The 25,304-nt window shown below is 47.5% G+C and overlaps 1 protein-coding gene across 2 annotated transcripts; it reads right to left on the bottom strand.

The window, feature by feature from the left end:
• Window positions 1-15,916: 15,916 nt before the first annotated feature.
• On the bottom strand, window positions 15,917-23,166 carry LOC123483081. Of its 2 annotated transcripts, none has more exons than XM_045212537.1 (2): window positions 22,929-23,166; window positions 15,917-16,666 (listed from the first exon to the last, which is right to left on the bottom strand). In XM_045212537.1, the coding sequence occupies exon 2, from the start codon at window positions 16,657-16,659 to the stop codon at window positions 16,003-16,005; it is 657 nt and encodes a 218-aa protein (XP_045068472.1). In that variant the 5' UTR covers window positions 16,660-16,666; window positions 22,929-23,166; the 3' UTR covers window positions 15,917-16,002. The 2 variants fall into 2 exon arrangements, with proteins under 2 accessions (XP_045068472.1, XP_045068473.1); XM_045212538.1 differs by having other exon boundaries at window positions 15,917-16,663.
• Window positions 23,167-25,304: the final 2,138 nt, after the last annotated feature.

Genomic DNA, 25,304 nt, shown 5'->3' with positions numbered 1-25,304 from the left:
CCATAATTTCTTCCAACATTGAAATCCAAGGATATGCTCCATCTTGAAGAGTAGGCAGCTTCTCAAGTATTTCTGACATATCGGTATTCTGCAAAGGCTTATACTCCAGGTTCTGTCCTCGAATTATCACTGGCATCATCTTCTTACTTGTGTTCCCTTTTCTTGGCCTCAATATGTATTTCCTCTCCAATTTTTGAGATTCTTTTTTCAGCAGTTTCTCCTTCTGTATCTTCAGCTTCTTGAGTTGTTCTTCCAGTTCTCTTACTTCTTCTAAATTATTCGCCTTATCCAAGCATGATATGCATCGGTCTATATCTCTTTCTATTTCTTCTGTGCTAGTCATTGTAGAATAAAATCCTCTTGAACATGAAGCACCTTTAATCTCCAAATCTTTATCACTGTCTTCATCTTGACTTTCATCAGAGCTCGGATCTCTTGTATCCTTCTCCTTCCAATTTCCAACTTCCATCACCCCTTCTTTCCGCTCTGGCCAACCTCTGTCTGATCACAGGGTCATATCCACCCATGATCTCTTCTGAATCATTCTGATCATCATCATCATCATCTTCAAATTCCATCCTCCTGAACCTCACTCTACCCTTAGTTTCCAGACGTCTCGTTTTCTTCTTACTTTTGGAGTTTGGATTAATCTTTATGGTCGTTTCTGCTTGTCCTCTCTCTATTATTCGTTCATCTTCATCTCTGATGCAATAATCACCCTCCTGAATGATCATTGGAAGCTGAGGATAGACGTCCTTAAACTCTACTTTTTCCTCGTAAGGTGGGGGCCTCTTTGCTGAATCCGTATGTGAGAAAGGTGTATTGACTTCTGCCATTAGTTTTTCTGTTACCTTCGCCTCTTTTGCCATTTTCTCTATACCTCTGTCTCTTTTATCTTTTGTATCTTTTATCAGTTTTTGTCCCTCATTTTCAAACAACTTAAGAACACCCAGCTCTCTTTGTCTCTTTTCTTTACGTTGTTCCCCTTTTTTTTCCTTCTTTTGATCTGCCTTATAAGTCGACACAAGCACGTTCATTATCTTGATGACGTCTGGGTTAAGAGTCCCTTCCACTGGTCATGGTTGTTCAATGTTAGGCCAACGTTTATTCAATTTTCCAGATAACCTTGCAATACCATTAACTAGAGGATTACTATTTTGTACTACATCAACAGGAGTAATTACTTTCATAGTTTTGATGTCCTTTTTCCCCATTGTAACCACTCTTTTATATTCCTTTATTGTGAATTATTATATTATTATTTTAAATAATACATTTGTAAACCCCAAAAACTTTTAGCTATGTTGCTTATCAATCCCTCCTATTTTTTATTATTATAATTAATTAATTAATTAATTAATTAATTAATTAATGTATCAATATTGATTTTTATTTTTATTAATTTATTAATTAATTTATTAATTAATTAATGTATTAATTAATTTAATTTAATTTAACCAAATTATTGATTAGTGGCAATCTTACCACATCCGATCAGGAAAAGTAAAGGAAACTAGTCAACTTCAGAGCAATCCAAAAAAGAAAGACCTTTAATCCAGCAACACTACAGCACCCACAAACCAATTGCTTAATAAACACCCAATTACCTTAATTTTACAGAATAATGCCAGTGCTGGATTTCCAACAAAACTCTAATCAAAACAACATATACACAAAAAATCCTAATGTGCAATTCTCAATTACATCAATTGATCAGTCTGTTGCCAAGTCCCTGTAAAATTGTCACAACATGAAATATTCTATGCATACACAATGTCTCTATTATATCCTGTAAGGGAAAGTAAGTTTGTGGATAGAACAGTACTGGCCTTAATTGGACTGGATCCGGGGCAGCACACGCTGTCGCGTCACGCACTGGTCAGCACCTCCTCTCTCTCTGTCTCCTCCTTCTCGTTTCTCACATCACAGAAGAACAAAAGAAACAAACAAGAATTTAGTCTTTTATGCACTCACTGGGTTATTTCAACCATACAATACCCTTTTAGACATACCTATGTTCACATTCGCGCTAAGAAATAAGCAAACAGCTTAACTCAGGAATATTATAAATAGCGCAATAACATTTTATTTTATTTATTTATTTATTTATTTATTTATTTTTAATCCGTCAACATATCTTCTCATTTATACATTCAATGTATCTCAATCAAATAGTTTGATAGGTAAGCAACAGCCACTTATCAAACAGAATACTTTATCCGTGTGTATTCAAAGTCCCCCTCTTTCTTCTCTGTCTGCAGCACTAAGTCTGCGTGTCACAGCAGCTCAGTGCAAGCAGGGGAGTGGCACACTCGCTCCGCTCAACTCTAAATTCCTAAAATCCCACACATGCGCAGCTCATTCACCAGTGCGATTTCATGGTGAGAGGAGCTCCCGCAAGCAACTCTCTCCAAACAGCAGACAGTAGACAGACCAGCTGTCCCTCCGTTTTTTTCCCACACAGACAAACAGTAACACTGAACAAAAGGCACAAACCAACACAAAACATAGAACACAAAGCCTACTTAGAAGTTTCTTATCTTCACTTATTCTAATCTGCAGATTTATAGTTATTTTCTTATCCATTACAAATCATCTCTATGCAATCATAACTTCCTCCCAGGGGGCTCATAGTTTTTTAACAATGTTTTAAAAAACGTTCTCTCAAATGGAGACTCATAAGGTTTTAACCTTAACTAACATATTTCCTTACAAAAAACTAAAACCCCTGTTCTCAACCAAAACATATATATGTATATATCTCTAACATAAATGTTATCATAGCATGAGTCGACACAGCTGGAACACAGCAGAGACCTCCCCATGTACACACACGCATAGGCTCTCTTTCACACACACACACACATATTGTCACGACCCGGTGCGAGAAACAGTCACTAATAATTGTCAGAACCCAGAAGATGAGGCAGACACAGCTGTACTAGAGATGGTGGTTTAATTAAAGAACAAAATCTTCAGGCAAAGAAACTAAATCCACAATGTCCAAAAATAAAGCCAAGAGGCACAAAGAGGAAAACCTCCAAAAACAAAAGAAACTCCACAAAGTGGTAAAAAACAGCAGGGAAAAACAAACCTCAAAAGACTACTCAAACAAAACACAAGAACTAAACCAGAGAACCTCTGGAAAATCCCACCAGAGAAATATCTATATAAAACAAGGCTTGGGCTGGGGCTGGGTGCTAACTTACAAACACTGAGCAAGGAACTGAGGAACACACAGGGTTTAAATACTAACAAGGGAATGACCTACAGGTGCAAACAATAATTAGAGCAAGAAAAACAAAAGGTACAAAAAAGGTGCAATGGGGACATCTAGTGACCAAAACCCGAACAGTCATGGCCAAAACCTGACAGAATCCCCCTCCTAGGAACGGCTCCTGACGTTCCTACCAGCCTTCTCAGGGTGGAGGGCCCTGAACTGACGAATGAGGTCAGGGTCCAGTATGTCCTTGGCAGGAACCCAGGAGCGCTCCTCGGGACCGTAGCCTTCCCAGTCCACCAGATACTGCCAGGACCGCTGCACCCGGCGGGAATCCAGTATCCGGTGGACGGTATAAGCCCGACTGGCCACCGATGACACGGGGCGGAGGGGGAGGTCTGCCTGCCGGGATAAGGGGAGAAAAAACAACAGGTTTTAATAAAGAAATGTGAAATGTTGGATTGATCTTAAGTGATCTGGGTAAGTGCAGGCGAAAAGTAACGGGATTGACTCTCCTGGCAATCTTAAAGGGACCGATGAACCTCTGGGACAGCTTGCGAGACTCCACCCGTAGTGGTAGGTTCTTAGTTGAGAGCCATACTCTCTGGCCGGGGTACAGGGTAGGACCGGGACGGCGACCTCTGTTGGCTTGTCGTTGGTACTGCTGAGAGGAACGCAGAAGATTAAGACGTGCCTTCTTCCACGTAAGCCGACAGCGTCTGATGAACCTCGAGGCTGAAGGCACTCTGACTTCTGCCTCCTGGTCCGGGAACAATAGAGGCGCATAGCCAAACTGACACTCATGCGGGGACATACCAGTGGAGGAGGAGCACAAGGTGTTGTGCGCGTACTCGGCCCAAACAATGAAGGATGACCAAGTGGACGGGTTGTTGGAAACCATGCATCTGAGGGTGGTTTCCAGCTCCTGATTCATCCTCTCAGTTTGGCCATTGGACTCGGATGGTACCCTGAAGATAAACTGGCCGTGGCCCCTATGAGTTGGCAGAAGGCCTTCCAAAACCTTGAGGCGAACTGGGGACCTCTGTCGGAAACCATATCTTGCGGAATCCCAAAGACTCGGAACACATGGTTAATCACCAACTCAGCTGTTTCCTTGGCAGAAGGTAATTTGGTCAAAGGAACAAACCTGGCCGCCTTAGAAAACCTGTCGATGATGACTAGGATCGTAGTATTACCATGGGACGGAGGAAGGCCAGTAATAAAGTCCAACGAGATATGGGACCAGGGTCGGTGGGGAATAGATAGAGGGTGAAGGAGTCCTTGAGGGCGGAGGTGAGAAGATTTGCCCTGGCAGCACACGGAACAGGCCTTGATGAAAGTGGCAACGTCTTCTTTTATGGTGGGCCACCAGAACTTACGCTGGATGAACTCCAAGGTGCGGCCTACGCCCGGGTGACAGGTGAGGCGAGAGGAGTGCCCCCACCGAAGGACTTGGGACCTTGCTGCCTTGGGAACAAACAACCGATTAGCAGGACCTCCTCCAGGGCCCGGTTCGATGGCTTGAGCTTGTTTCACGGTATCCTCCACTTGCCACGAGATCGGAGCCACGATCTTAGCGGCCGGAAGGACAGTCATGTCAGTATCTTCTCGAATGGCAGGAGAGTAGATTCGTGACAAGGCGTCCGGTTTGAGATTCTTCGACCCGGGTCTATAGGTGAGGATAAACTGAAATCGGCTGAAGAAAAGAGACCATCGAGCTTGTCTGGCGTTCAACCGCTTCGCCTGCTGGATATACTCCAGATTCTTGTGGTCCGTAAGCACTTGAAACGGTTGAGAAGCCCCCTCGAGCCAGTGTCTCCATTCCTTCAATGCCATCTTAACCGCTAGGAGTTCACGATCCCCCCACATCGTAATTCCTCTCGGCCGGGGTAAGCCGGTGAGAGAAGAAGGCGCAAGGATGAAGCTTCTTGTCTTCACCCCTCTGAGACAGGACAGCTCCAACCCCAACCTCTGATGCGTCTACCTCCACCACAAAAGGTTCATCCGCCGTTGGTAGTGTCAGGATGGGAGCAGAGAGGATGCGCTGCTTGAGTCCTTGGAAGGCCGTCTCAGCTTCTCTACCCCACAGAAACCTTGTGTTGCCACCCTTGGTTACCGCCGAGAGAGGGGCTGCCACCGAGCTGAAGTTCTTGATGAACTTGCGGTAAAAGTTGGTGAAGCCCAGGAAACGCTGAACTTCCTTAACGGACTTGGGGGTGGGCCAATCCGCTACCGCCTCTACCTTCTTGGGGTCCATCTGGACTTGTCCGGGTTCCACTATAAATCCCAGGAATTGTACTCGAGAGGAATGGAATTCACACTTCTCCGGCTTAACGTACAAATGGCTGTCTAGGAGGCGTTTGAGCACTTGTCTGACATGCTTAGTGTGTTCTTGAAGGGAGCTCGAAAAGATGAGGATGTCATCCAAGTAAACAAACACAAAGATGTTAAGCATATCCCTAAGCACATCGTTTATGAGCGCTTGGAACACAGCCGGAGCGTTGGTCAGGCCGAAGGGCATCACCGAGTATTCGTAGTGACCAGTAGGCGTGTTGAAAGCGGTCTTCCACTCGTCCCCGGGTTTGATCCGCACAAGATGGTATGCGTTCCGCAGGTCAAGCTTAGTGAAGACAACTGCTTCCTGGAGCAGCTCAAAGGCTGTGGCCATAAGGGGTAGCGGTTACGGACGGTTATGGCATTGAGTCCCCGGTAGTCGATGCAAGGTCGTAATCCACCGTCTTTCTTGGCCACAAAGAAAAACCCTGCTCCCGCCGGCGAGGTAGATGGACGCATGAGGCCTGCTGTCAGAGCGTCCTTGATGTAGGTATCCATAGCAGCTCGTTCGGGAGGAGAAAGGGAAAAGATCCGACCCCTGGGAGGGCAGGTCCCCGGCAACAGGTCGATGGTGCAATCGTAAGGTCTATGGGGTGGTAGTTTGGTGGCCCTCTGTTTGCTAAATACCAGTTTGAGGTCATGGTAACACTCGGGAACTCGGGACAAGTCGATGGATTCTAGAGACTCGGAAGGAGAACTCTGGGAACTCGGGAAGATACAAGTGGCTTGGCACGTAGGACCCCACTGCTTGATAGTGCCCACAGACCAGTCGATGTGAGGGTTATGGCTGTGAAGCCAGGGATAACCAAGGACGAGAGGAAACTCGGAACAGGAGATCAGATGAAAGTTCATCACTTCCTGGTGTTGGGAAACTGAAAGTCGTAAGGGGGTAGTGGCACGAGTGACAAGTCCAGATCCCAAAGGACTTCTATCCAACGTAGTAACCCTTATGGGGTCACTTAGAGGTTCAGAAGGAACGCCATTCTCCTTCGCCCAGATCCCATCCATGAAGTTACCTGCGGCTCCAGAGTCTACCAAGGCTTGAAGAGAAAACTCGTGGTCGTCCCAGGAAAGGGTAACTGGAATGAGCAGGCGGGAGTTGGATGGATGGGAGGAGGTTATGTTTCCCGTTACAGTCCTCCCAGGCCTGCACGGGAGAGTGCGTTTCCCTGGAGCCCGGGACACGTGGAGCGGAAATGGCCCGGTTTGCCGCAATATAGACAGCATCGCTCCCTCATCCGGCGGTCTCTCTCAGCCTGGGAGATGCGTCCAACCTGCATGGGTTCTGGTGGAGCCAGCGAGGATAAAGGTGGAGACTCGGAGCTGGAACCGATAGGAGCTAGGGTGAGCGGTCTATGGTTTTGTTCTCTCTCTCTAGACGCTGGTCTATGCGTGAAGCCAACTTGATAAGGGACTCGAGGTTGTCCGGTGGTTCCCGAGTGGCCAGTTCATCTTGGATGGTGTCAGAAAGACCCTTCAAAAAACACACTGTGAGCGCCTCGTCGTTCCAGCCACTTGCTGCTGCCACAGTGCGGAACTGGATGGCATAGTCCGTCACGCTGCGCCGACCTTGGCGGAGAGTCAGGAGCTGTTTGGCTGAGTCAGGGCCGTTGGTAGGACCTTGAAACACTCGCTTGAATTCTTCAGCAAAGGTAGAGTAGCTGGCACAGCAGGGACTTTGGGCATCCCACACAGCAGTAGCCCAGGCTAGGGCCTTTTCCGACAGCAGGGTGATGATATATGCTATCTTGGACCGGTCGGTGGGAAACGACGATGGTTGCAGCTCAAAGGAGAGAGAACATTGGGTGAAAAACCCCTTACAAACACTCGGATCCCCTGAGAACCGTTGGGGAGGCGGCAGACGAGGTTCAGCCAGGGGATTAACTGCCAGGGGCCCTTGAATCGGATGAACTGGAGCAGAAGCGGTTGCCGGGGAAAGTCGATCCGAAATCTGCTTTATGGAAGTCAGCATCTCTGACAGAAGTTGAGAATGTCTAGCCATTAAGGCCTCTTGCTGAACCAGAGCAGCTTCGTGGCGTTGGACAGTCCCCTCATGGTGGGACAGCATGGAAAAAATATCCTGGGTACTGGCTGCCTCTGGGTTCATAATAATGGCTCAGTGTTTCTGTCACGACCCGGTGCGAGAAACAGTCACTAATAATTGTCAGAACCCAGAAGTTGAGGCAGACACAGCTGTACTAGAGATGGTGGTTTAATTAAAGAACAAAATCTTCAGGCAAAGAAACTAAATCCACAATGTCCAAAAATAAAGCCAAGAGGCACAAAGAGGAAAACCTCCAAAAACAAAAGAAACTCCACAAAGTGGTAAAAAACAGCAGGGAAAAACAAACCTCAAAAGACTACTCAAACAAAACACAAGAACTAAACCAGAGAACCTCTGGAAAATCCCACCAGAGAAATATCTATATAAAACAAGGCTTGGGCTGGGGCTGGGTGCTAACTTACAAACACTGAGCAAGGAACTGAGGAACACACAGGGTTTAAATACTAACAAGGGAATGACCTACAGGTGCAAACAATAATTAGAGCAAGAAAAACAAAAGGTACAAAAAAGGTGCAATGGGGACATCTAGTGACCAAAACCCGAACAGTCATGGCCAAAACCTGACACATATTCAAACAAGAATGCATCCGTTCATACAATACTCTAAAGCATGCTTACGTCGCTCCTTTTTTCCTTTATATTCCTTCCTACATTTCTGCTACCTTGAGTTGCAGATATTCAATGAGAGGCTACATCGAACATATACCTAGTCAACTATTTGCCGAGAGGTAACATACAATTGAGTGTATATTCCACAATCTCCAGTTCCCAGAACTGACCCGGAAGTCAACCTAGTGACTTTCCTAGGATTTACGGCCCATCTTAATGATCGCCTCGTTTGAGGGCTTCCGTAGATCAGCGACGTCCTAACAGTATACTTTTTCCTTATTTCCTTGTCTTATTCCTTCATTCTATTCCTGGACACTCCTTTAAATTTATTCAAGCCAAATATCCCTGTGCCCAGTGTTATCAATTCCTATAGACACTCCCCCTGTTTGCGTTGTTTTCAACGCAAACAAATTTAGAAATTTAGAACGGATTGTCATCCCACAGCAAATAACAGCAAGGCGCACACACAAGTCCTTTGACGGTACATCCCCTCAATGCACACACACAGCCACACGAACCCACCAGCGCCCAAAGTTGTGAGAAAGCTCACCTTACCTGCCGGCCTCTTGAGCGGGAGTCACTTCGTAGCCCATGAATGGAACGCTGAAGAGACGCAACACGTCTCAAAAATCCTTGTCGCCATTTAATGTGGTGTCGAGACAACGATGCTGATATGCTGTGTAGACAAGAAATCCGCTTGACACTGTACTTGATTATAAAGGTTTATTATATCAAAGGTTCCAGCGTCAATTTACAGATTTCTGCAGAAATCCGGAGAACAACTAACCCAATCTAAAAATGATTGTTCTCCCCGTCCTTTGTTCAAAACCTGGTATATATCCTATGTAACATAATATGACGTGATTTGAATAGACCAATCCCTGACCTTCACATAGCAGACTCTCCTCTGTTTTAGGGGGCCCCTATATTAATGCTTTCCAGATGTTTCCGCAAGTAGAGCCAAGTTCTGGAATGTTCAGATACTACAGAACCACCGGTATAGCCTATGCGCACGGTTCTGACTGTCTCTCTGCCTGCCGTGATCCTCTCTCTCCCTCGCCAGTGCCCCTTTCTCTTCGCTATGAAAAACGCTAGTGTGTGTTGGTCTTCGGTCTGTTGCTTGTAGAATAGCTCAGCATACTCATTGAAAGCCCCTACTTTAGTGAACTTGCACAAGACATTGCAAGCCAAGAAATTGCGATATACAGCATTGCGATAGCCTATAGCCTACATCTTTTGATTACCGATGCACGGTTCTGACTGCCTGCCTGGTGGCCGACATGCCTACCTATGCCTGGCTTTGCCCCTCCCATCTCCCTCTCTCCCTCGCTAGCTCTATCTTTCTTTTCTGTGAAAGATGCTAGAGTTTGTGTTCTCGAAGTAGACTACGGAAAATAGTTTCCTCCGTTGCAGAAAATACTGAATCTTAGGAGTCGAGGAGTCGATTCCGCCAAGCTTGACACCCAGAAATTGGAGTCGACACCGGAAGTCGACGGGCAAGGAGTCGAGGAATCGATGCTTTTGGAGTCGACTCCCCACCACTACCTGTGAGATTGAGAGTCTGATTAGTAGCAGCTTTGTCTTCTCTTCCCTAGCAGTTGAAACTCAAACATTGAAAAACAACGTAGCTTGTGAACAAAACTATGTAAATAGCCAAGAAACACAAGGACAAAGTCTCACTTCAGTAGAAGAGAAGAGAGAGGTCCGAAGAGTAAGGTCGGTGAAGTAAGTCAGGCAGACAGTCGAAGACTCGATGTGTTTCTTCGGCTATAATCTTACAAAACCCTACCTGTAGAGGATCACATTTACATTTACATCATTTAGCAGACGCTCTTATCCAGAGCGACTTACAAATTGGTGCATTCAACTTATGATAGCCAGTGGGACAACCACTTTTTTTTTATGGGGGGTGGGGGAAGAAGGATTACTTTATACTATTCCAGGTATTCCTTAAAGAGGTAGGGTTTCAAGTGGTCAGTGACTCTGCTGTCCTGGCGTCGTGGGGGAGCTTGTTCCACCATTGGGGTGCCAGAGCAGCGAATAGCTTTGACTGGGCTGAGCGGGAACTGTGCTTCCATAGAGGTAGGGGAGCTAGCAGGCCAGAGGTGGATGAACGTAGTGCCCTCGTTTGGGTGTAGGGTCTGATCAGAGCCTGAAGGTAAGGAGGTGCCGTTCCCCTCACAGCTCCGTAGGCAAGCACCATGGTCTTGTAGTAGATGCGAGCCTCAACTGGAAGCCAGTGGAGTGTGCGGAGGAGCGGGGTGACATGAGAGAACTTGGGAAGGTTGAACACCAGACGGGCTGCAGCGTTCTGGACAAGTTGTAGGGGTTTAATGGCACAGGCAGGGAGCCCAGCCAACAGCGAGTTGCAGTAATCCAGACGGGAGATGACAAGTGCCTGGATTAAGACCTGTGCCGCTTTCTGTGTAAAGTAGGGTCGTACTCTGCGAATGTTGTAGAGCATGAACCTGCAGGATTGGGTCACCGCTTTGATGTTAGCGGAGAACGACAGGGTGTTGTCCAGGGTCACGCCAAGGTTCTTTGCACTCTGGGAGGAGGACACAATGGAGTTGTCAACCGTGATGGCGAGATCATGGAGCGGGCAGTCCTACCCCGGGAGGAAGAGCAGCTCCGTCTTGCTGAGGTTCAGCTTGAGGTGGTGATCCGACATCCACACTGATGTCTGCCAGACATGCAGAGATGCGATTCGCCACCTGGTTATCAGAAGGGGGAAAGGAGAAAATGAATTTTGTGTCGTCTGCGTAGCAATGATAGGAGAGACCATGTGAGGATATGACAGAGCCAAGTGACTTGGTGTATAGAGAGAATAGGAGAGGGCCTAGAACTGAGCCCTGGGGGACACCAGTGGTGAGAGCACGTGGTGCGGAGACAGATTCTCGCCACGCCACCTGGTAGGAGCGACCTGTCAGGTAGGACGCAATCCAAGAGTGAGCAGCGCCGGAGATGCCCAACTCGGAGAGGGTGGAGAGGAGGATCTGATGGTTCACAGTATCAAAGGCAGCGGATAGGTCTAGAAGGATAAGAGCAGAGGAGAGAGAGTTAGCTTTAGCAGTGTGGAGAGCCTCCGTGACACAGAGAAGAGCAGTCTCAGTTGAATGACCAGTCTTGAAACCTGACTGGTTTGGATCAAGAAGGTCATTCTGAAAGAGATAGCAGGAGAGTTGGGTAGAGACGGCATGCTCAAGAGTTTTGGAGAGAAAAGAAAGAAGGGATACTGGTCTGTAGTTGTTGACATCGGAGGGATCAAGTGTAGGTTTTTTGAGGAGGGGTGCAACTCTCACTCTTTTGAATACAGAAGGGACATGGCCAGCGGTCAAGGATGAGTTGATGAGCGAGGTGAGGTAAGGGAGAAGGTCTCCGGAAATGGTCTGGAGAAGAGAGGTGGGGATAGGATCAAGCGGGCAGGTTGTTGGGCGGCTGGCCGTCACAAGTCGCAAGATTTCATCTGGAGAGAGAGGGGAGAAAGAAGTCAAAGCATAGGGTAGGGCAGTGTGAGCAGGACCAGCGGTGTCATTTGACTTAATAAATGAGGATCGGATGTCGTCAACCTTCTTTTCAAAATGGTTGACGAAGTCATCCACAGAGAGGGAGGAGGGGGGGAGGAGGAGGAGGATTCAGCAGGGAGGAGAAGGTGGCAAAGAGCTTCCTAGGGTTAGAGGCAGAGGCTTAAAATTTAGAGTGGTAGAAAGTGGCTTTAGCAGCGGAAACAGAGGAAGACAATGTCAAAAGATGCAAAAAGGGAGGAGAGAAGGGATCACTATTCCTGATAGGTCTGTGGCTGAGAGAGAGACAGTGACCGTAAATGAGAGAGAGACAAGCTCCGTAAATGTAATCTGTAATGTATATGGCGTGAGAAAAGCAACTTGATCACAATTGTACAGACAAAGTCAGTAGGTATCTGAATTGGTACTTACATGTTCATGGGTTGCACCTCCATCACGCGGTCGAGTCGTTGCCATTGTTATCAACGTTCTACAGAAGCCGCAGCCACATTGATGTCCAAAAGTAAAATGGGGCTAATGACGTTGAACGGGATGTCTGTTTTGCCTAAATTACACTATAGTGGCTTCGAAATACGATGACATTGCTAAAGTAGGCAAATATTTAGTAGGAAACAACTGCCATTATCATCATGTCATCGAATTTACTTTAGAAAGATGGCAATGTTGTCATTAGCTAGCAAAGTTTTCAATAATTCCTAGAAATACGAACTTTAGCTAGCTAAAATTCTGTGGTCTCCACTCGATCTTAGCTAGCTAGCTAACATTAAAGTCAATCTGGCAACATCAAAATGAAGACACAAGGTTTTGCTACTAATAAGTTACCTTCTTTAGAAATGGCATCGTGTTTTCAAGCTACAGTAATGTACTTTAGACCAAATCTTCATCAGTGCATATTGAGGATGTATTGAGTACATGTTCAGCTGGCCATCAGTCCTAAAACGAACGTTCAAAACAATATTGTGATGAAACGTGCAACCCATGTATAGCTCAGTAGTCTCGGAACCCAGAACCACATTTTGCATGCATGCTGGCCAGCTACTAGATTTGGTTCTGGGGGCAGACCAACCTGGTCTCAGAGCATTTTGTATTATTCTGTTTCAATTCATACGTTATGTATTAATTTGTGGTTGTCCATCACCCATTTCGTATGATATGTTACAATTCATATTATGTTACAAATTTGCAAAACTTACAATATGTTAAGAATTTGCTAAATGTATATGTTACGAATTCTAGCTAGGTGGCTAACGTTAGCTACCTGGTTAACATTAGCTAGGCTAGGGGTTAGGGCTTGGGTTAAGGTCAGGGTTAGGTTTAGAAGTTAGGTTAAAGGGTTAGGGGAATGGTTAGCTAAAAGGGTTAAGGGTTAGCTAAAAAGGTTTAGGGAAATGGTTAGCTAACATGCTAAGTATTTGCAAAGTAGCAAGTAGATGAAAAGTTGCCTGTGATGAGATTTGAACTCGCAACCTTTGGGTTACTAGACATTCGCGTTATACGCCCACCTATCTACCCCGACCAACCACTGTACTTTAGTTTTTGCCTTAAGTAACCATCTGTCTTATGAACCATACGAAACACAACATATCATACTAAATTTAATTTCAGATTTACTTACAGAATAATACAAAATGCTCTGAGACCAGGTTGGGCAGACATAATCATATAGGGATGTAGCTCAGTTGGTAGAGCATGGCGTTTGCAACGCCAGGGTTGTGGGTTTGATTCCCACGGGGGGCCAGTATGCAAAATAAAAATAAATAATGTATGCACTCACTAACTGTAAGTCGCTCTGGATAAGAGCGTCTGCTAAATGACTTAAATTTAAATGTGTGTGTGTGCTATTACCAAATTCTTTAGACTTGACAGAGCAGCCTGATATCAACCGGGAGTAGGCTCACCTTCTGGACTTTAGTGTTTCTTTAATATTTGCTTTTTAGAGTCAAGGTTGGTCTAAGAGTAACACAAATGTTGAGTTAAGCATACAAAACTAACGCTAAATCACTAGCAGTTCAGTACAGTTCCATTTATAGCGCAGCGCACTGGAAAGCCGACGATGCGGTGTTTAAAGGAATTTTCCTTGACGTGTGCAGAGATCGAATTAACGATAAATTCTGCAGATGACCGCTCAATCGGAAATTACCTTTAAATGTCAAGCGTGTTTAAGCGGATTGAATCCTGGCCTAAATCCACAGTTGCCCGAAACATGAGATAAGGAGTACATTTGCCTAACCCCTAGCCGGAACAGTCCTTCTGAGATACTGTATGTCACGACTTCCTCCGAAGCTGCCTCCTCTCCTTGTTCGGGCAGGCTTCGGCATTCGTCGTCACCGGCCTTCTAGCCACTGCCGCTCCTCATCTCATCATTCCATTTGTTTTGTCTTGTTTATTACACACACCTGGTTTATATCCCCTCATCAGTACCTGTATAATTATTCCCTCTGCCCCCCTTGTCTTTGTGTGTGATTGTTCTTTGTGGAGGCATTCGCATGCTCGGTTGAGCATTTTGTTATTTTTGTTTTTCGCAATTCGTTAATACACTGTAGGTGAATGGAGGAGTTTGCTCCTCTCATCAATTTCCTCCTCCGGTGGATGATCCTCAGTTGTATCTTATCGCGGAATAGTTTAGAAATCCCCCCTTTGAATGAGCTGTTGTTATTCTCTTAAAAAAAAGAGACACGCTACATGCTACTTAATTATAAAATGTCTAGCAGAACTAGCTCAATTTATTTGTACCTCTTTACACATGTATTATGGGATTCATCCTCTGTAAACGTAATTTGCCTGAGTCTCATTTCATACGAGCGCATGTTTCCGCGTTACCACAACTCGCCTCCTCTCCTTGATTACCTTTTTCAAAAGGAGGTGAGGAGAAGACAGAGGAGAGCACGTGAGGAATTTAGCTATACAATTGAGATTCTCCCTAGGCCTTTTCTCAAATAGATTTCATTGACTCCTCGTGTCCTCTCCTCACCGCCTCTCCTCCTATTGAAATTGTGCTAATGCATTATGTCTAGATTTCGGTATACTAATACTGGGCATGCATTTGTTTGTTGCAACAGCCACCTTGCTACAATGTAGCCTACGATGCTCATTGTGTATAATCCGCCACCCAGGATTAAAACAGTTTAATTAAAAAAGCTTGTTTATCAATGAAACTCGCATGGTACTTAATCTACCTTTAAAGACTAAAAGGAAATAATAACAAGGCAACAGTAAATATGTCGTTTATGGCAAGATGCATCGGGCCAGTGGTGTCTGAGAGATTGCGTGTGACTAACTAATGTACGTACTGTACGTACTAATGTACGAATGATCCATAGATCCACAATGAGTGAGCCGTCCGATTTCAAATAAACCTATTGTCAGAATGCGACGGTGAAATGCGGTAGGCGAAGTCAAACGCAGGACACAGAGCTTACTGGAAACGTACTTTACATGAAAGTAACCAGAGAAGAAAACAATCTCCACACAAGGAGGAAAAACAACCCGCACACGAACACTGCCGATGACGAATACAATAACACACAACACACAATAAACGGCAGAGGGTTAAATAGGGAATACAATACAACGTAATGGGGAACAGGTGTACACAATCAGGACAAAACAAGTCAAACACCGAAACATAGATCGGTGGCAGCTAGTACTCCGGGGACGACGAACGCCGAAGCCTGCCTGTCACGGTTTCGGCCGAGGCTGCTCCTCCTCCTTGCTCGGGCAGGCTTCGGCGGTCGTCGTCCCCGGAGTACTAGCTGCCACCGTTGTATGTTATCGATGTTTGTTTGGTTTTGTCTTCCTTGTTCACCTGTTTCCTGTTAGTGTTAATTATGTTCCCTATATGTGTCTCGTTTTGTTTGTAGTGAGTTGTGTGTAATTGTTCCGCCTGTCCGTAGGTGCTGTATTTTTGCTGACGCACTTTTGCGTAGTCTTGTGCCATTGGAGTGTTTTTGCGCACTGTTGCGTAATCGCTCGCCTCCTTGTTTTGTTGAGGTCCGTTTCTTTGTATTATCGTGTCTTCCAGTAAAGTCTGTTGGAAGTAGCTTCTGTGTCCTGCGCCTGACTCCTACACCACATCCACATCAGCCTGACACTGCCCGAGCAAGGAGGAGGAGCAGCCTCGGCTGATTCCGTGACACCTATAATGAAGTCACCAACAAAGCTTAATTTAATTCCACACAAACCTTTTTTATTGTTGAATGAACCAGTAATGTCATCATCATAAAGTATCCAGTATTTAGAAGCTGTCACTTTCAACTGCTCTTTTTGCAGACATGTTTGTCCATAAAAGGGCATACAGTGTCACCACACCCCCAACACACCTCCAGAGAGTGGCCAATCGGTGTCTGCTTCTTGCACCGCTTACACCTGCCCACAATCCCCTGCTCGTGTCCCCGCCCACTTGACTCCACCCCCTGTCTCTGCTGACTGATGAGCTTCTCGAGGGCGTGCTTCGTGGCTGGGTCGCCACAGTGCGCGATGCCGTTCACCGCCACCCGCTTGGGGTCTTTCACGCAGTCCTCCTCACGCCCAATGACGGAGGAGGGCAGCCAGGCCGTATCATAGCTGCTCTGTTGCCACGAGTGCCACATTGCTACATTCTGCCTATCCATCTTCTTCACGCGGCCCACCCGGACCTTCAGCTGCAGTACCACATGTTCCACAGAGGGGCACCCACTGGGGTAGCCCTGTGCCTTGGCTATGTCCCGGCTGCAGTAGACCCCCGGGCCCAACGTGCCCCCCGCCGAGGGTTGAAACCCCCCTGTGATGATGGCTCGGGCTCTGTCACGGTGGGTTCCATGGTACATGGTATAGCCTTGTCTGCCCCGGGGTGCCTGACCAGGTTTCAGGACACTCTGCTTCTCAACCACAGCCTCCCAACCGCTGAACTGCACCGACTTCGCTGGCATGGCTCTGCTAACGGACACACAGTTGACACCAATTTGTAAACAGATGATATCAATCAAATGTATTTATAAAGACCTTTATACATCAGTAGATCACAAAGTGCTTTACAGTAACCCAGCCTAGACCCCAAAGTGCAAGCGAAGCAGAAGTGAGAGCACAGAGGCTTGGAAAAACCCCCATCAAGGAAGAAACCTGGAGAGGAACCCAGCTCAGAGAGAGGGGTGGCCTATCCTCTTCTGGCTGTACCGGGTTAGGCTATATGTGTTGTACACATACAGCAATAATATTTTTATTAGGGAAAAAACATATTGAAGATGTAGACATAGAGAGGTTTTCTTTTCTAAAATCTCCCAACTCAAATTATTATTTACTCAAGTATGTTTCCATGATTTATTCCCCCAAAAAATATGATTGACTAAGGCTTAATTCAATCCGTAGCGCTGAAGATCCGCTTTATAGGGCGATTGACAAAGGCAATGTTCCCGCAGTTGCGGAGACTAAATTCACGGTAAACGCTGCATATGTGGGCTCAATCAGAAATTATCTTTAAACGTGAATTGATAAAGGCAATGTTCCCGCAGTTGAAGAGACTGTCAAGGCTGAGGTGTATGTGGTGTGGGAGTCAGGCGCAGGACACCGAAGCTTAGTCCAACAAAGTTTACTTGTGAAACCACAAGGCAAAGATACAATGAACGGCCTCAAAACAAAACAGAGGCGAGCAATTTTGCAACTATGCGTAAAACAATAAAACAACAAAACAGAGAAAAAACACGCAGCACTACGGACAGGCGAAAAACAACACACAACCTAACCAATACAACACAGGCAACTTATAGAACACGTAATCAGACACAAACGGACACAGGTGTAATAGACAGACAAAAGCAATCAAACATAGAAACATTCAACGGTGGCAGCTAGTACTCCGGAGACGACGAACGCCGAAGCCTGCCCGAACTAGGAGGAGGAGCAGCCTCGGCAGAATCCGTGACAGTACCCCCCCCTTGACGCGCGGCTCCAGCCGTGCGCCGACCCCGGCCTCGGGGACGGCCAGGAGGACGCGGACCCGGGCGCGTGGGATGCCCACGGTGGAACTCAGTCAGGAGGGATGGATCAAGGATGTCCCTCCTAGGCACCCAGCACCGTTCCTCCGGACCGTACCCCTCCCACTCCACGAGATACTGGAGACCACTCATCCGGCGCCTCGAGTCCAAGATGGTCTGGACCCTGTACGCCGGGGCCCCCTTGATGTCCAAAGGGGGCGGAGGGGTCTCTCCTATCTCATCTTCTTGGAGTGGGCCAGCTACCACCGGCCTGAGAAGAGACACATGGAACGAGGGGTTAATATTCTTGTAATCAATAGGCAGTTGTAACCTGTAACACACCTCGTTCAATCTTCTCAGGACTTTAAAGGGCCCCACAAACCGCCGACCCAGGCAGGCGGAGGGGCAGGTTTCGAGTCGAGAGCCAGACTCGATCTCCCGGTGCGTACACCGGTCCCTCACTGCGGTGGCGATCGGCGCTCGCCTTTTGTCGACGGATGGCCCGCTGCAGATGGACATGGGCAGCGTCCCACGTCTCCTCCGAGCGCCGAATCCACTCATCCACCGCAGGGGCCTCGATCTGGCTCTCGTGCCATGGTGCCAGGACCGGCTGATACCCTAAAACACACTGGAAAGGTGTTAAATTGGTGGAGGAGTGGCGGAGAGAGTTCTGGGCCATCTCTGCCCAGGGGATATACCTAGACCACTCCTCCGGCCGGCCCTGGCAATAGGACCTCAGAAACCTACCCACATCCTGGTTGACTCGTTCAACCTGCCCATTGCTCTCTGGGTGGTACCCCGAGGTAAGGCTCACCGAGACCCCCAAAGCGTTCCATGAACGCCCCCCAGACTCTGGAGGTGAACTGGGGACCTCGGTCAGACACAATATCCTCGGGGACCCCATAGTGCCGGAACACGTGGGTAAATAGGGCCTCAGCGGTCTGTAGGGCAGTAGGGAAACCCGGCATTGGGAGGAGACGACAGGCCTTGGAAAACCGATCCACAACGACCAAAATGGTGGTATTCCCCTGGGAGGGGGGTAGGTCGGTCACAAAATCCACCGAGAGGTGGGACCATGGTCGTTGTGGAACGGGCAGGGGATGTAACTTTCCCCTGGGCAAATGTCTAGGTGCCTTACACTGGGCGCACACCGAGCAGGAGGAGACATAAACCCTCACATCCTTAGCTAACGTTGGCCACCAGTATTTCACGCTAAGGCAGTGCACTGTCCGGCCAATACCTGGATGTCCAGAGGAGGGTGATGTATGAGCCCAATAAATAAGGCGATCACGAACCTCGAGCGGAACGTACGTCCGCCCCACACGACACTCGGGGGGAGTAGGGTCGGTCACGCAGTGCCCGCTCGATCTCCGCATCGACCTCCCACACCACCGGAGCCACCAGACAAGACTCCGGCAGTATGGGAGTAGGCTCAATGGACCTCTCCTCTGTGTCATACCGCCGGGACAGGGGCGTCTGCCTTACCGTTCTGGGACCCTGGGATGTATGTGATCTTAAAAACAAACCGGGTCAGGAACATGTTCCACCTAGCCTGACGAGGGTTCAATCTCCTAGCTGCCCGGATGTACTCCAGGTTACGGTGGTCAGTCTGAATGAGGAAAGGGTGTTGAGCCCCCTCAAGCCAATGCCTCCACACCTTTAGGGCCTGGACTACAGCTAACAGCTCCCTGTCCCCTACGTCATAATTACGCTCCGCCGAGCTGAGCTTCTTAGAATAGAACGCACAGGGGCGGAGCTTAGGTGGCGTGCCGGACCGTTGCGACAGGACTGCCCCAATACCGGCCTCGGACGCGTCTACCTCTACTTGGAATGGTAAAGAGGGATCCGGATGCGCCAGCACCGGAGCCGAGGTGAACAGGTTTTTCAGTTTGACAAATGCCCTGTCCGCCTCAGCTGACCACTGCAAGCGAACCGGACCCCCCTTTAGCAGGGACGTAATGGGAGCTGCAACCTGTCCAAAGCCCCGGATAAACCTCCGGTAGTAATTAGCAAAACCCAAAAACTGCTGCACCTCTTTTACAGTGGTTGGAGTTTGCCAATTACGCACGGCCGACACACGGTCAACCTCTATCTTCACACCAGACGCGGACAACCGATAACCCAAAAAGGAGACGGACTCCTGGAAGAACAAGCATTTCTCTGCCTTGACATACAAGTCATGCTCCAACAGTCTCCTCAACACTCGGGCGCACCAGGGCTACATGCTCGGCTCGTGTAGAAGAGTACACTAGGATGTCGTCGATGTATACTACCACACCCTGCCCATGCATGTCCCGGAAAATCTCGTCAACAAAGGATTGGAAGACTGAAGGAGCATTCATTAACCCGTATGGCATGACGAGATACTCGTAATGACCCGAGGTGGTGCTAAATGCTGTTTTCCATTCATCCCCCCTCCCTAATGCGCACCAGATTGTACGCGCTCCTGAGATCCAACTTTGTGAAGAACCGCGCTCCGCGTAATGATGCTGTCATAGTCGCAATCAGTGGAAGAGGGTAACTGTACTTAACCGTGATCTGATTGAGACTACGGTAATCAATACACGGGCGCAAACCCCCGTCCTTCTTCTTCACAAAGAAGAAACTCGAGGAAACCGGGGAAGTGGAGGACCGTATGTATCCCTGTGCCAAGGACTCGGCTATGTAAGTCTCCATAGCCGCTGTCTCCTCTTGAGACAGGGGATACACACGGCTCCGTGGAAGTGCCGCTCCTGTTTGGAGATCTATCGCACAATCCCCCTGTCTATGAGGTGGTAGCCGTGTTGCCCTCGTTTTGCTGAACATAAGTGCTAAATCCTCATATTCAGGGGGAATGCGCATTGCGGGCACTTGGTTCGGACTCTCTACCGAGGTCGCCCCTAAGGAAACACCTAGACATCTCCCCTACACACTGGGCAGACCACTCCATAAGAGCCCTCTGTTGCCACGCAATGGTAGGATCATGGGCGCTTAACCAGGGAAGCCCCAGCACCACGGGATACGCAGGAGAGTCAATCAGATAAAACTGAATGATCTCCTCATGACCCCCCTGCGTCGTCATCTTAAGTGGTGCTGTGACTTCTCTGATCAACCCCGACCCCAACGGCCGGCTGTCTAGGGCATGAACAGGAAAGGGGGCTTCTACCGGCCGAAGGGGAATTCCTAACCTATAACAAAATGCACGATCAACAAAATTCCCAGCTGCGCCTGAATCTACTAGCGCCTTATGCTGGGAATGAGGTGCCACCTGTGGAAATCTCACAGGTATACTCATGTGACCAACAGAGAGCTCTGGGTAAGTGTGGCGCCTACTCACCTGAAATGACTCCCCAGTGCGTGACCTGTTGTCCCCTCTCCCAGGAGACCCTCCCCAGCACCTGGCCGCGGTGTGTCCTCCACGGCCACAGTTGGTGCAGGGGATGGCCCCCCTCGGGTTCTCTCTCCTCCTCTCTCTAGCGCCAGCATCTCCGAGCTCCATGGGAATCGGCTCGGAGGTGCTGGAGGGTGGAATGGACGACCCCCACTCGGGACGTCCGCGGGTAGCCAGCAGGGTGTCGAGACGGATGGAGATGTCCACCAACTGGTCGAAGGATAGGTTGGTGTCCCTGCAGGCCAGCTCACGACGAACGTCCTCTCGTAGGCTACACCGGTAATGGTCGATGAGGGCCCTCTCATTCCACCCCGCATCCGCCGCTAGAGTCCGGAACTCCAGGGCGAACTCCTGTGCGCTCCTCTTCCCCCTGTCGGAGGTGGAACAGACGCTCCCCCGCCGCCTTCCCCTCAGGTGGATGATCGAAGACAGCCCTGAAGCGGCGGGAGAACTCCGCGTAGGTGATGGTAGCGGCGTCTATTCCCCTCCATTCGGCGTTGGCCCACTCCAACGCCTTGCCGGATAGACAGGAGATGAGGGCGGAGACGCTCTCGTATCCCGAGGGCGCTGGGTGTATGGTGGCCAGGTAGAGTTCCACCTGCAGGAGGAACCCTTGACACCCGGCTGCAGAACCATCATATGCCCTCGGGAGCAAGAGCCGAATGCCACTGGGTTCCGGTGCTGAGAGAGGCGGACTGGCCGTTGGTGATGGTATGGTGTGAGAAGGCGTGGGCACCTCTCCCGTAACCAACCGGCGCAGAGTGTTGGACACCTCGTTCATGGCGGCCCCAAGTTGCCGGATCATGGTGTCTTGGTCGCTGATCCGATCCTCCAGCGACTTGGGTGCCGCCACTGCTCCTGCTGACTCCATACTGGTGTGTTGTTCTGTCAAGGCTGAGGTGTATGTGGTGTGGGAGTCAGGCGCAGGACACCGAAGCTTAGTCCAACAAAGTTTACTTGTGAAACCACAAGGCAAAGATACAATGAACGGCCTCAAAACAAAACAGAGGCGAGCAATTACGCAACTATGCGTAAAACTATAAAACAACAAAACAGAGAAAAAACACGCAGCACTACGGACAGGCGAAAAACAACACACAACCTAACCAATACAACACAGGCAACTTATAGAACACGTAATCAGACACAAACGGACACAGGTGTAATAGACAGACAAAAGCAATCAAACATAGAAACATTCAACGGTGGCAGCTAGTACTCCGGGGACGACGAACGCCGAAGCCTGCCCGAACTAGGAGGAGGAGCAGCTTCGGCAGAATCCGTGACAGAGACTGCATTCACGGTAAAGGCTGCATATGTCGGCTCAATCAGAAATGATCTTTAAACGTGAAGTACAACGCATATATTCTCTACTGATTTAATCAAGCCTTAAGTGTGCTAATTTGAGTACAAAGTATGATATCATAATGTATACAAAGTATACAATGTGTCACTGAACAACACAAACCTTTTCCTTTTTACTGAACTAAACTCCATCTTCTCCCTCTATAGAGAGTATTTTGTATAGTCACCACCAGGGCTGGGGTCAATTCAGGGAATAATTTAATTCAAATCTCCCGTAATTTATTATGAAGACTTTTCATTTTTACTGAACTAACTGAATGAAAGTCAACCCTGATCACCATAGCAGCTGTACAGCGTTAATTTGACAGGACTGAGAGAAAGCAAAACATACATATAGATAGTAACAACAATAAATGCAGTACTGTATAGTTACTACTGTAGAAAAACGAAAATCTATGCCTTATAGATCCAAATGTGGTGCAACTGACTGGCTGTGGAAAAGTTGCTAAAATATTTTTACATTGTTTCTACCTTTCTCTCGTAATTAACCTACCTGTTCTGCCTCCAATGTTTTGACAGTGTTTCTCATTTGGTTTCACTTTTGATTTTTCAGCTCAACTCTGCTTCCTTGTGTGGCATCCATGGACATCATACCCAATAGAATTTCTTCAAACAATATCCTGTTTGCTTTAGAGATCACATTCACTTTCATTTTAAAGTGCTGTACACAGAATCCCTCATTCTTGTATTCTTGCTATTCCATATCGTAAAGCAAGACAATAGGTCCATTCTCATGGTAAGACATACCAGGCAATGTTTCCCTCTAGTGATATTTTGGGGATACAGCATGTATTATTTGATCATTGGTCATCAGGGTTGGGGTTAATCCCATTTCAATTCCAGTATATTCAGAATCTAAACCAGATTAAATTACACATTTTCCTAATTGAAAAACATTTAAGAGAATTGAAATTGGAATTTCAGTGTAGTTCCTTAATTGACTGGAATTTAAATGGAATTGACCTCAACCCTGACGTTCATAAACCAAAAGTATACTCAGCTGGAAAGAGAAAAACAGAGAGAGGAAAAATATTTTTTTAAAACACAATGGAAGTAGTGTAATAAAAAGATAATTGATGCATGAGTATGTGTGTATATACAATATATATAATACGCTGAACAAAAATATAAACGCAACATGCAACAATTTCAAAGATTTTACTGAGTTGCAGTTCATATGAGCAAATCAGTCAATTTAAATAAATAAATTAGGCCCTAATCTATGGATTTCACATGACTGGAAATACAGATATGCATCCGTTGGTCACAGATACCTTTAAAAAAAAGGTAGGGGCGTGGATCAGAAAACAAGTCAGTATCTGGTGTGACCACCATTTGCCTCATGCAGCGCGACACATCTCCTTCGCATAGAGTTGATCAGGCTGTTGATTGTGGCCTGTGGAATGTTGGCCCACCCCTCTTCAATGGCTGTGCGAAATTGCTGGATATTGCCGGGAACTGGAACACGCTGTCGTACACGTCAATCCAGAGAATCCCTAACATGCTCAATGGGTGACATGTCTGTTGAGTATGCAGGCCAAGGAAGAACTGGGACATTTTCATCTTCCACGAATTGTGTACAGATCCGATGACATGGGGCCGTGCATTATCATGCTGAAACATGAGGTGATGGCGGTGGATTAATGGCACGACAATGGGCCTCAGGATCTCGTCACAGTATCTCTGTGCATTCAAATTGCCATCGATAAAATGCAATTGTGTTTGTTGTCTGAGGCTTATGCCTGCCCATGCCATAACCCCACCCCACCATGGGGCACTCTGTTCACAGCGTTGACATCAGCGAACCGCTCGCTGTCTGCCATCTGCCCGGTACAGTTGAAACTGGGATTCATCCGTGAAGAGCAAACTTCTCCAGCGTGCAAGTGGCCATCGAAGGTGAGCATTTGCCCAATGAAGTCGGTTACGACGCTGAACTGCAGTCAGGTCAAGACCATGGTGAGGACGACAAGTATGCAGATGAGCTTCCCTGAGACGGTTTCTGACAGTTTGTGCAGAAATTATTTGGTTGTGCAAACCCACAGTTTCATCAGCTGTCTGGGTGGCTGGTCTCAGATTATCCCGCTGGTGAATAAACTGGATGTGGAGCCTCCTGTAGCTCAGTTGGTAGAGCATGGCGCTTGCAACGGCAGGGTTGTGGGTTCGATTCCCATGGGGGGCCAGTATGAAAAATGTATGCACTCACTAACTGTAAGTCGCTCTGGATAAGAGCGTCTGCTAAATGACTAAAATGTCCTGGGCTGGCGTGGTTACACGTGGTCTGCGGTTGTGAGGCCGATTGGACGTACTGCCAAAGTCTCTAAAACGACATGGAGGCGGTTTATGGTAGAGAAATGAACATTATATTCTCTGGCAACAGCTCTGGTGGACATTCCTGCAGGCCAATTGCCTGCTCCCTCAAATATTGAGACCTCTGTGGCATTGTGTTGTGTGACAAAACTGCACATTTTAGAGTGGCCTTTTATTGTCCCCAGCACAAGGTGCACCTGTGTAATGATCATGCTGTTTAGTCAGCTTCTTGATATGCCACAGCTGTCAGGTGGATGGATTATCTTGGCGAAGGAGAAATGTGTGCACAGAATTTGAGAGAATTAATCTTTTATGCGTATGGAAAATTTCTGGGATCTTTAATTTCAGCTCATGAAACATGGGACCAACACTTTACAAGTTGCGTTTATATTTTTGTTCAGTGTATATTTATATAGTATTTACAAATTCATCACATATTTATGATTTTATATGGGAATCAAAAAGCTTTCATGAATGTTCACCATGTGCTGTTGTGCTAATCAACACTGTCAACAGACCCCATTATGACATCACAATGTAACGGAACCCTTGCCATGATGTC

Source organism: Coregonus clupeaformis, unplaced genomic scaffold (genome assembly GCF_020615455.1).
Source record: "Coregonus clupeaformis isolate EN_2021a unplaced genomic scaffold, ASM2061545v1 scaf0018, whole genome shotgun sequence".
In the NCBI taxonomy this organism is placed as follows: Eukaryota; Metazoa; Chordata; class Actinopteri; order Salmoniformes; family Salmonidae; genus Coregonus; species Coregonus clupeaformis.
Note: the sequence above shows the minus strand (reverse complement) of the source record. Positions and strands in the feature narration are given on the sequence as shown.

Excerpts from the sequence above, each read along its gene's own strand:
- LOC123483081 (XM_045212537.1), bottom strand. The coding sequence starts at position 16,659 with ATGCCAGCGAAGTCGGTGCAGTTCAGCGGTTGGGAGGCTGTGGTTGAG.